Source organism: Tauraco erythrolophus, chromosome 3, assembly GCF_009769465.1.
Source record: "Tauraco erythrolophus isolate bTauEry1 chromosome 3, bTauEry1.pri, whole genome shotgun sequence".
Taxonomy (NCBI): domain Eukaryota; kingdom Metazoa; phylum Chordata; class Aves; order Musophagiformes; family Musophagidae; genus Tauraco; species Tauraco erythrolophus.
In genome coordinates, this window is record NC_141467.1 from 8,932,143 (window position 1) to 8,943,265 (window position 11,123).

At 42.6% G+C, this 11,123-nt stretch overlaps 1 protein-coding gene across 1 annotated transcript; it reads right to left on the reverse strand.

Annotated features, from left to right (window-relative positions):
• Window positions 1-348: 348 nt before the first annotated feature.
• Window positions 349-8,421, reverse strand: LOC104384673 (transmembrane protein 14C). Its single transcript, XM_086608453.1, has 5 exons — window positions 8,369-8,421; window positions 8,050-8,133; window positions 4,763-4,864; window positions 1,141-1,228; window positions 349-940 (listed from the first exon to the last, which is right to left on the reverse strand). Exons 2-5 carry the CDS (start codon window positions 8,123-8,125, stop codon window positions 883-885), a joined length of 324 nt encoding a protein of 107 aa, XP_086464579.1. The 5' UTR covers window positions 8,126-8,133; window positions 8,369-8,421; the 3' UTR covers window positions 349-882.
• Window positions 8,422-11,123: the final 2,702 nt, after the last annotated feature.

Sequence of the window (11,123 nt, forward strand, 5' to 3'; positions counted from 1 at the left end):
AAGCCTGCAAGATCAGAATTACACGGTGTTGATGTTAAGCTATTTTATTCCAGTTATACAGTCCTTTGGACAGATAACATTGAACTATTCATTTTGCCTAGCACAGATCTCAATTAATCCACAGAATAAGTTCATCTCCAACAACTGTTTTAATGCAGTGTTAATGAAGGCCCCTAATTTAATCTTTTGCCCCTCCATTTAAAAAGTGATTTTTAAATATAATCGAAAGACAGCACTTGGAGAACAGTTCACTGCAAAGACTTCCACTGAGAAAAGAACAAGAAGGTAAAAAAAAACCAACCACCCCCTACTCCCATACACACAGAAAAGATACAAAAAGACACCAAATAAAGTTTTGTAACAGATTTTACTTTTAGAAAAAGAGTATTTTAGCATCATTTCACAATATAAAGGTAAGATCTGTTTGGTGTTATACAGACATGGCATATCAACTCAGAATGTGACGGGTAAAGCATATTGTAATACTCAGTATGAAAGGTATGAGAGACACTGATGTATTTAGCTAATTACTCCTGGTGCCTCTTTGTGGATACTTTCTTAATTACAGGTCCACTCTGCTTCATACACGTCAGCGGTATATTATGGAATACAAAAACTGCGAAGTTAAAATACATTGCAATGTGTCTGGAAAGAGCAAACCCGGGACCAATTTCTCACGACACAATAATAGGTCTACCAGATCACTGAAACAAATGACATCTTGTATGCAAACTCTCTATCCCATCATTCTACTCCTCCATATATAAAAACAAGTTAAAAAATTGTCTTGATATAGAAAATTGTTCCATCTTCTTACTTCTGCATTCATGTAACTTCATTATCTGGTTTCCTTATCCAGATATTAAACTGTAAAATTAGCAGTTACTTATCGTGGGGCTGTTCCATCATCTTCAGCGCTAATCTTCCAACCATTAGCAAACTGCATATGGGGAAAAGCACAGAATTAAACAATAACAACAATTTGTCAATTCATTTTCAAATACTTCCCATGTAACTGGCACATGGAAACAAAAAAGATACACGAAATACGATTCACTCCATCTCAGTTTAATTAAGCAAACAAGAAATCACACATAGGAGATTTAAAATTAAAAAAAAAGTAATTATGCTGTGTTGTACCTGACACCAGCAATTAGCCCCGCAGGCATGAATTTTCCAGAGTTGTAAAATCTTGTTCCCATGACGGCAGTCAGTGTTCCAGATGTAACTTAAATGAGAGATTATACAGTCCAGTCAGCAGAGATGCATGCGTGTGAGAGAGATGCCACAATTCAAAACTAATAGAATAGAGAGAAGTAGCAGCATCAAGTCAGAAGGGAAACAGGGTTATTTCATGTGATGGGCAAAAAGAGTCGATAAATTGTGTAAACTTTGGAATGCCTCAGTACGTGAAGAGTAAATATTCTAAATCAAGTTCCAGCAGACGGTGCATCCACACGCTTCTGCACGTACTCCTCAAATTTCTTTGTCAAATGTGCTTCTCTGGAGACTGGAAATAATCTATGCAACGCTGCTCTGGAATTCTCTCCACCCCTGTGCAGACGCAAATCACAAAACTTTTGCACATAATTCCCTCGCTTCTCGTAAAAGGGAGAGAGGGTTTGGTGTCTAACTTGTACTAATGTTCTGAGAATTACCTAATTTATGTTTGCAAAAGGCTTCAAAGGGAAGTGTGCTGCTATCTAAGTGCTCAGTGTCACCAACCCACTTCAGCCTGCACCACCTTCCACTAAGGTCAGAAAGTTAAAGCCACCCACCCTGACCACTTGGCGCAGGGACAGGAGCCAGCAAAACAGAAAGGGCAATCCCTGGAACACTGTATCTCAAAGAAAGACTGAATACGAAGGAAACTATAAGGAAAACATACTGATGAAAAAGGGAAGCCTAGAGAGGGTGGAAGTAAGGACAGGTAGCCTGGGATGAATACAGGGAAATTGTCCCAGCAACCAGGTTAGGAAAGCTAAAGCCCTGATAGAATAAATCTGGCCAGGGATGTCAAGGGCAACAAGAAAAGCCTCTATAGATATGTCAGTGATAAAAAGAGATCAAGGGAAAACATGGGGCTTCTCCAGAAGGAAACGGGAGACCTGGTTACCCGGGATATGGAGAAGGCTGAGGTACTGAACAATTTTTTGGCCTGTCTTCACTGGCAAGAGCTGCAGCCACACAGCCCACGACGCAGAAGGCAAAGTCAGGGACTGGGACAATGAAGAACCACTCACTGTAGGAGAAGATCAGGTTCAAGACCATCTAAGGAACCTGAAGGTGCACAAGTCCATGGGACCTGATGAGGTGCATCCATGGGTCCCAAGAGAACTACGCAGATGAAGTTGCTAAGCTGCTATCCATCCTATTTGAGAAGTCGTGGCATTCCAATGAAGTTCCCAATGACTGGAAAAGGGGAAAAGTAGCCGTCATTTTTAAAAAGGGAAAAAAGGAAGACCTGGGGAACTACAGGCCAGTCAGTCTCGCCTCTGTGCCTGGCAAGACCATGGAGTAGATCCTCCTGGAAATTATGTTAAAGCACATAGGAAAAAAACAAGGTGATTGGTGACAACCAACATGGCTTCACTAAGGGTAAACCGTGCCTAACAAATTTGGTGGCCTTCTATGACGGGGTTTGTGGATAAGGGAAGAGCAACTGACATCACCTGCCTAGACTTGGGCAAAGCATTTGATACTGTCCCACACGACGTCCTTGTCTCTAAATTGGAGAGACATGGTTTTGATGGATGGACCACTTCGTGGATAAGGAATTGGCTGGATGGTCGCACTCAAAGAGTTGTGGTCAACGATTCAATGTCCAAGCGGAGGCCAGTGATGAGTGGTGTTCCTCAGGGGTCAGTACTGAGGCCAGTGCTATTTAACATCTTTGTTGGTGACATGGACAGTGGGATCGAGTGCACCCTCAGCAAGTTTGCTCATGACACCAAGCTGTGTGGTGTTGTCAACACGCTGTAGGCAAGGGATGCCATCCAGAGGGACCTTGACAGGCTGGAGAGGTGGGCCTGTGCCAACTTCATGAAGTTCAACACAGCCAAGGGCAAGGTCTTGCACACTGGGTGGAGAATGGATTGAGAGCAGCCCTGAGGAAAAGGACTTGGGAGTGTTGGTGGATGAGAAGCTCAACATGAGCCGGCAATGTGCACTGGCAGCCCAGAAAGCAAATCGTATCCTGGGCTGCACCCAAAGCAGCGTGGTCAGCAGGTCGAGGGAGGGGATTCTGCCCCTCTGCTCTGCTCTTGTGAGACCCCACCTGCATTACTGCGTTCAACTCTAGGGCCCTCAACATAAGAAGGACATGCAGCTGCTGGAGCAGGTCCAGAGGAGGCCATGAAGATGATTTGAGGGCTGGAACACCTCTCCTATGAAGACAGGCTGAAAGAGTTGGGGCTGTTCAGTATGGAGAAGAGAAAGCTCTGAAGAGACCTTCTAGTAGCCTTCCAGTACATAAAGGGTTCCTACAGGAAAGTTGGAGAGGGACTTTTTACAAGGGCGTGTAGTAATGGGACAAGGGGGAATGGCTTTAAACTGAAAGAGGGGAGATTTCAACTAGAACTAAGGAAGAAATTCTTGACTCTGAGGGTGGTGAGGCACTGGAACAGGTTGCCCAGAGAAGTTGTGGCTGCCCCATCCCTGGAAGTGTTCAAGGCCAGGCTGGATGAGGCTTTGAGCAACCTGGTGTAGTGGAAGGTGCCCCTGCCGATGGCAGGGGGGCTGGAACTAGATGATCTTTGAGGTCCCTTCCAACCCGAACCTTTCTATGATTCTGTGACTGAAACATAGCTAGTGCTGGAGAACTGTCATGCATTGATGTCTTCTACAGATCAGGAACAGAGAGGAGAGGATAGGATACTACTAACACGAATACTGGCCAAAGAATTACATAAAACACATGCTCACAAGTATCTGAGATACAGCAACCTAACAACTGTCAGGCATCAGCTGAGCTACAGGAATTAACTACATGTATCTTCTCAGCCCACTTCAATTGCAAGGTACCCTAACTTATGAGTGAATGAGAAAAGTTCAAGTCACATCATTTTGCAACTGGCATAGCTTTAGGCAGGCACAGGCTAAAGTGATAGTGATAACTGTCCTAACTTGATTGCAACCCTGAGCTCTATATGGTAAATGGTAGAAAGACAAAAAATGCATTTTGCAGATTCATACCATGCTACATACAAGTTTTTAAACACAAAATGTTTATTTGATTTTTATTTTGCTGAAGGATGTGAAATACTGGTTTTTGTTTTGGATTTTTTTTTAAATCATGTAAGTTTCTCTTTATCCTAGCACACATTTTCCTTCACAGTCTGTAGGTTTTCTGATGTTCAGAAGACAAACTAATGATGGATATCAGATGTTTCCCTCTCTTGTTTTTGTTGTACAAAAGGAATAAAAATGTAAGTCTGAACTACCACCTTCACACTTCTTGCAAAAGGGATGCAGGAATGTAGTGAGGAATCACTGAGACAAGCAGTTTTTCACATGCATTCTCAATACATTCTTTAAAAAAATAATGAAGTGATGCTAACAGTTCATGTTCCAGGGACGGCGGTGGAGTTTGGCCACTAATGGAGATTTTTCACTAAGGCACAAGTTTAAAGAGTGGATTGAAACTAGATTTATAACACGATCAGTTTAACTCTTCTGCAAAGACTTTAATGTACTCGTTTTAAGTATCCCATTATTCTAGGGTAAATATAATCCTTTCTAACTAAAATCTTAAATTACTTACTCAGAGAAATCCAAACATTATTCGGATTCTGTGAGAGCTGATAAGCACCCAGTCCAGCCAAACTCCCAAACAAAAGGCCAGCAGCTAGCGATGGGACACTACCTGAATACGTAAAAGATAATGCATTTATTAGAAGCTCAGAAATAAACTTGCTCATCAGCTTATCTATTTTGTAAAACATCAACAATAACAAAAAAAAAAGATGGGCGTTCATTGTTACAACGCAGATTAGAGAGGTTGGGTTTTTTTTTTAAGATATTAAGACCATGCTGATCTGCACCAAGAAACACATTCAAATACTCCTGTATAATATGCAAATAGCATTAGTATTTAATTCTTTAACAGCAGAGCCATTAATGTGTTTACGATGGAAAGAATAGTGAGAAAAGCAAAATAATTGGTGTTTTCTTTGTGCACACTGAAGCATGTTGTTTCAACAGAGTAATGTTAGAATTTCTTGAGAGGCAATAAAGTAGATGCATTAAATAGTTGGGGTTTAAGATCAGAAAAAGGACACATGGACTGAACTGGGAAAGAGTTGTTTGTTATTTGTTATTCAGACAAATAAAGAGTTGTCAAAGAAGTGAGAGGAGTTGAATAAGAGAGGTCATATCTCTTAAGTACATCTGCGATCTGATCCAAAGGTAACTGCAGACTTTGGAAGTAGGTTCCCTGGACTCACCTAAACTTTGGATCAAGTCCTCAATGTAAATGAAAATCCCAAGCTACCAGAAGATAAAGGATACCACATCCAAACTGGTGATTTCTAGATTACATCAAGCAACGAAATAGCATGACCACTGTGAGTGGTGAATGTCCTCGATAAGGCTAATGGAGAATTCAGGACCTAATGCTACTGAGGGTGGTTCTTTATGTATTCCATTTGCCAGGTAACCTTTAAAAGACTAGAGTTTGCAAAGCTAAGCTGATAAAGATCTCCTCTCAATGTTACAGGAGGATGGCGTATTGCTACCATAAAGTATAATTTTTCAGTCACCAACAAGGCAGCTGTAACATTGCTTCAGATCCTGCTTTTGGTAGAAAAAGCAAGAGATAAAGATGATAGAAAGCATGGGATATTTTTGCAAGGAAAAGATGCATGCTCTAGTATGTGGCTGTTCCACACAGCATACAGTTTAGCAACCAACATGCGGTAGCTACAATTCTTTCCACAAGCCTGAGAACCAAGAAACAGCCATCATATCCTTGAATTTTACCTGAAGACATTGTTTAAGTGGCTATGACACATAAACTTACTAGGACAACCACACCATCTCTGGCTCAGGAAGTTCCTGAGTCTCAAAACGTTGGAACCCAGAGAACGTAGTAAATGAAGAGAGAAAATAAATAAATCAATCAATTCGTCTTTGCTTGCCCCGTTCTTATATTCTTCCCAAGGCACTTACTGCTGACCACTGTCTGTGTGGCTAAATAGACCTGGTTGCAAAAGAACGGATCACCATCATAGCTTTATGGATGAAAGTTCAATGTTCTTTTGGTTTCTCCAAGTTCTTAGTAGGGATATTATAGCTTTATTTATTTATTTATTTCCCTGCAAGTCACCACACAAGTTCCTGTTCCCCTTCGAAAATCCTGTGACCTGGATTCCCTTGCCTCAGCACGACCATGTCCTCCCATCTGGGAACACTGGGTAAGAAAGATATCTACCATTTCATAATGGTCTCGGAGAAACGCAGATGCAATTGTTACTGATACTTAAAATTTTTGGTAATTAACGTTTGATCAATAGTTTTAATTACAAACTAGTTAGTAGTTGATTTTAATAATATAGAATTATAAGAAATTTTCTAATGAAAAGTGTGCTCGTATAGTAAACACATGCTGCTATGAAACTGCTGCTATGGAACTCTTGTATAGCCCTGTACCAGGACCAAAGGGATCGGTTAGAATCATCTAGTAAGAACATGTAGTAACATGTAGTACAAAGCACAAGTTGATTTGTAAATTGATTTATGATACCTATATAGAACTAGAGGAATGCATGTAGCTATCAAGGTCTAGATTAATGAAGATGGGGAAAGCCAACCATAACGGTTTCATAATGGTTTATGGGTACCTGCCAGGAACCGTGAACTTAAGCAAAAGGTAATTCCGGCAGGGGGAGATCGCGACCACCGAATCACAGACCACCTACCTATATTGCACCCCAGACTCATTTCTAGATGATTCTAACTTTGATGGCACAGAATCAGAAATGGGAGGAGAATATGCTAATGATTTTCGGGAATTTATATGTTTATGTATGATTTCCTAATGGATTTGCATATGTCAGCTCTATATAAGAAGTTTGACTTCGGTGCAAGGGGCGCACGCTAGGAGGAGATATCCCCCGTGCACCCGGCGCCGCAATAAAGAAGTGTCTGCTTATCTACATCCCATTGGTGTTGATAAGTTTCTTATTCCGGATTTTCGGTAACACAATTACTTAATTAAATTCCCATTATTGTCCCTCCTGCCCTAAACTTTACTCACAGCCCAAAGCACAAAGCAAGCCAGTAGAAAGCAGACTGGAACAGGCATTAGCATTTATGCAGTTAAATGCACTGGTAAGATTCTTACTGATTTCAGCAATGCGCCTTCCTACCACAAACACTACGATGGCTTCAAGATTTCTAAAGGAAAAAGAGACAATATTACAGCAGGGATGAATCCACAGTTCTGTCCGAATGAAGGGGAAACTCAGAAAAAGGTCAGGAAATGAAAGCAGTAGGTCAGAGGGTGAGCTTATGACGCAGAGCCCAGAAAAGGAAGTGATTTGCCTTGCTCAGCTCTACTTGGAGAAAGGATCCTTCTGAAAACACTCCGCAGCTTGCAGTATGCTGTTACCATCAAACATTAAAACGAGAATAAATCTTTAAGGGAAAAAAAATGGTGATTTATGCCATTTGAAGATCCAGAATGCTTATATTTAAAATAGCATTTTAAATGTTATTTTAATGCTATTTTAAAGGGAAGAAGCCTTTCTGAAGCAAACTTAAGTCAGTTCACCCAAAGAGCACAGCGCAGAGGCGAGATACCAGCACCCACCAGAAAGCAGCCCGTGGGCTTATCAACCCAAAGCACCAACTCAACCCCCAAGCACCCCACCCTAACAGCAGCAAGTTATCAGCACATGGCACAAACTGATAAACTTCCCATCTGCGTGAACTTCGAGATAAGGGGCTCTCGTAAAAAGGCGCCCAGCTCACACCGAGTGTTAACTGGAGGGGCTGGAGGAGGGGTGGGGGGGGGGAGGAGGGAGCTACAAACACCTTCCCGCACCCTACCTGCTTTTGCATAGCCAACGAGCCCTCCGGATGCCACCAGGGCGGCGTAGCCAAAGCCGAGCCAGTCCACTGCCATGCTGAAAACTGGAAGAGAAATCAGGGTGAGGATCAGCATCTCTTAATTTTTTAGGGGAAAAAAAAAAATAGCATTGTGCCGTGGGAGGCTTTCCTACGAGCCAGGCGTGCCTAAAGCCTAAGCCCTAAGCCGAGTCCCAGAGCTGAAAACCCGATTTGTTGGGAATGCAGCCCTGAGCCCTGCGGGCGGCGGGGCGCGCCCGCGGCCCGGCCCCACCGCGGAGCGCGGGCGGGCGGCGCTCACCTGCGCGGCGGCCCCGCTGTGCCGCAGCGCGGGGCGGAGCGGGCTGCGGAAGGGGAGGGGAGGGGAGGTAAGGGACCGACGGACCGGCCTGGAGCTTCCCTTTTCCGGCTGCTCTGAGGGAAGGGGGGAAAAAACCAACCTCAGAGAAAGGAAGCGACGGGCGGGGCGGGGTGTGTGTGGCTCCCGCGGCCCCGGCGGGCGGCGGCGAGGGTGCCCGCGCGAGCCCGGGTGCCCGCAGGAGGAGAGACTTGTGTGTGCTCGTTCGGTGAGGGGCAGAGCCCCCCATAACGCACCCTGTCCGGTCCCAGAAGTGGGGGTGCGTGGTACGGCTGAGAATTCGGGGCCGGGTTTTGGTGCGGGATGAGCTACAGCTCTGGGCAGCCGAGAGGCTGCTCCGAGCTTTGATCAGGAATTTCGGTGTCGCCGTTTCAGGGAAGATGTCGAGGATTTCTATAATCTTCAAATCTAGTGCAAGGGGAAAAGGAGTTATGCAACAGTGGGAGATGGAAAACTCCATTTGTAAAGAAAATGTTTTGCCTTTTTTTTAATCTGGAAAAAATTAGATACTTTAAAAATTGTCTACAAAGACTATCTACTCCTTTTTTTTTTTTTTTCCCCCGAAGTGCTTTCTTCACATGATTTTTCTTTCTGCATAATTTATTCCAGTTGGCTAGGCATTTTCCTCTCGTGGGCGTTTAACCATATAGAAAAAAACAGCACTCTTCCAGCCAGGTCCCTGAGCTGATGGTCTTCAGTTCCTCTTGGTAACAGAAGGCACAAGACATCGGAGGCCTGTGCTTTCTGCAAAATGTAGCTTCCTCTAGCTGCATTCCAGGTTTTCGCATCATTTTGAATCAGCCTAATGGTCAGAAGGTGGAGAGCAGTTTAATTACTTTGTTGGCCTAAATGGTTTAAAGAGATCTCCTATCTCCTTGAAAAGTGCCATGACCAACACAGATCTAAGCTGTATTGGATGGGGTTCCCTTTTCTGTTCAAGGTGTGTAATGGTCATGAGGTTCAAGTTTCACTGGGCTCTCTGCTTTGTAATCCAGCACTGGGGTTCCCCAAGAGGGCAGCGGGAAAACTGGAAGAAATCCACAGCTCCTGGTGCTGCCAAACTCACCTGGGGCTGATCTGAGGTGCTGCTTGCTAGGCTGTCGCTTCTTGCAGCCATGGCTTCATCTACTCTACTGGTTTTACAGACGCTCACCCTTCCTCACCACTGACATCTCCTCTCTCTCTGCACTGCTGCCTCCTCTCTATCATTCTAAGCAGTTCCCTGAAAACTAGAAAGGAAAATGTTCTGAAAAGGAAGATATGCACAAAGAAACAACAACAAAAATAATTGCCAAGTGCTGGCTAGTAGCTGAGCGAAGGTATAGGAGATATGAGTTCTCCTCTCAGGACTGTTTCTGCATTTCACTGTAAAAGCTGTTAGGACTTGTCTTCTCCGTCTCCAATAGTTCCGCGTCTCATGAGATGCATAATTCTTTCTTACTACACAGGGAGTTTGGATTTTTACAAATGTCAAATATTTACTTGTTAATCTAAACCTTAGAACCAAAATTGTGTAATTTCAGCCTTTCAAATTTTAAAATTATTTGCAGAATGGATTTTTCCTGGTGCTTATAAGAGCTTGCTTCTTTAATTGTGACGCCCATGGCCATAAGCTCATGTATTTAAAAATTCAAACACTGAAAATTGTTTTAGTAGTGGCAGCCATTTTGTCAAGAACAGAGATAAGCACTATCAAATAGACATAACACTTCAGAAGTGGACACACTTTACAACGTATAAGCCTAAATAAGATAATTGTGTAAGTCCTATATTTACTACAGGAACCCTGTTATCAATTACAAATCTGATTTGGTACCTTTCCTGCCAAGTCTACAAACGGTTTTAAGTCCTATATTACTTGTCTGTGTTTGTGTGCACACACATTCCGGATATTATTAAAGTTAAAAGCTATGTACATTCAAACTAAAGTACAGCTGAAATCCCTTTAATGTCAAATTAAACTGAGCTCATATAAATCAACTATACTGAATATTCAGACAATGAGCTGTGATCATGTATCGAAATAAGGGAAACAGCTTACTTCCAAGAGAATACTGCCATCGCCACACCAACAATCTCGTTAACAGCGCCGATGATGCTCTCACTTTGTTTCAGTGTCACAGCGTACACAGAGATGAGCTGGAGTTATATCCTATTTTACATCCCTAAGACAGACTGCATTCCTGTCTCCAGATTTGTCTCAATCTCTTTTTTTTCTTATTTTCTCTACCTTTTCTCTTGCTACACAAATGAGGAGGAAGAGATTATTACTAAAGTGAATCAGAATAAAGCATAATTCCAATCGCTCTTTGAAAACAGAAGTCATAATGACTACTCCGGTAATGCAGAGCACAAGATTAAAATGCCTTACTTTAAAAGAAACAGAACATTTAGTACAGCTATTTGACCTTGTTCTCTCCAGCTCAACTTTGTTCTTCCCACTGTATATTTGTTATGAGACTTAGGATAAAATCCACCTCCCACTAACTGAGAAGGTCAGGAATTCACTTTTTGCTTAAGTGCTAAACAGATGGGTGACATTTTGTCAGCATGACAAACATTTCAAATGTTAGATGTTTGGGTTTTTTTTATAATAATACAGCTCAGATCAAGGACTTTAAAAATATTACGGGAAGGTAGAAGAGAAGGTAAAACCTTATTGATAAAAACTCTTCCACCTAAAAATATGTATCATATT

Excerpts from the sequence above, each read along its gene's own strand:
- LOC104384673 (XM_086608453.1), bottom strand. The coding sequence starts at position 8,125 with ATGGCAGTGGACTGGCTCGGCTTTGGCTACGCCGCCCTGGTGGCATCC. Across the intron at positions 4,865-8,049 it reads CGTTGGCTATGCAAAAGCAG|GTAGTGTCCCATCGCTAGCT; the intron begins GTAGGGTGCGGG and ends TTACGTATTCAG. Across the intron at positions 941-1,140 it reads GGGCTAATTGCTGGTGTCAG|TTTGCTAATGGTTGGAAGAT; the intron begins GTACAACACAGC and ends CCCCATATGCAG.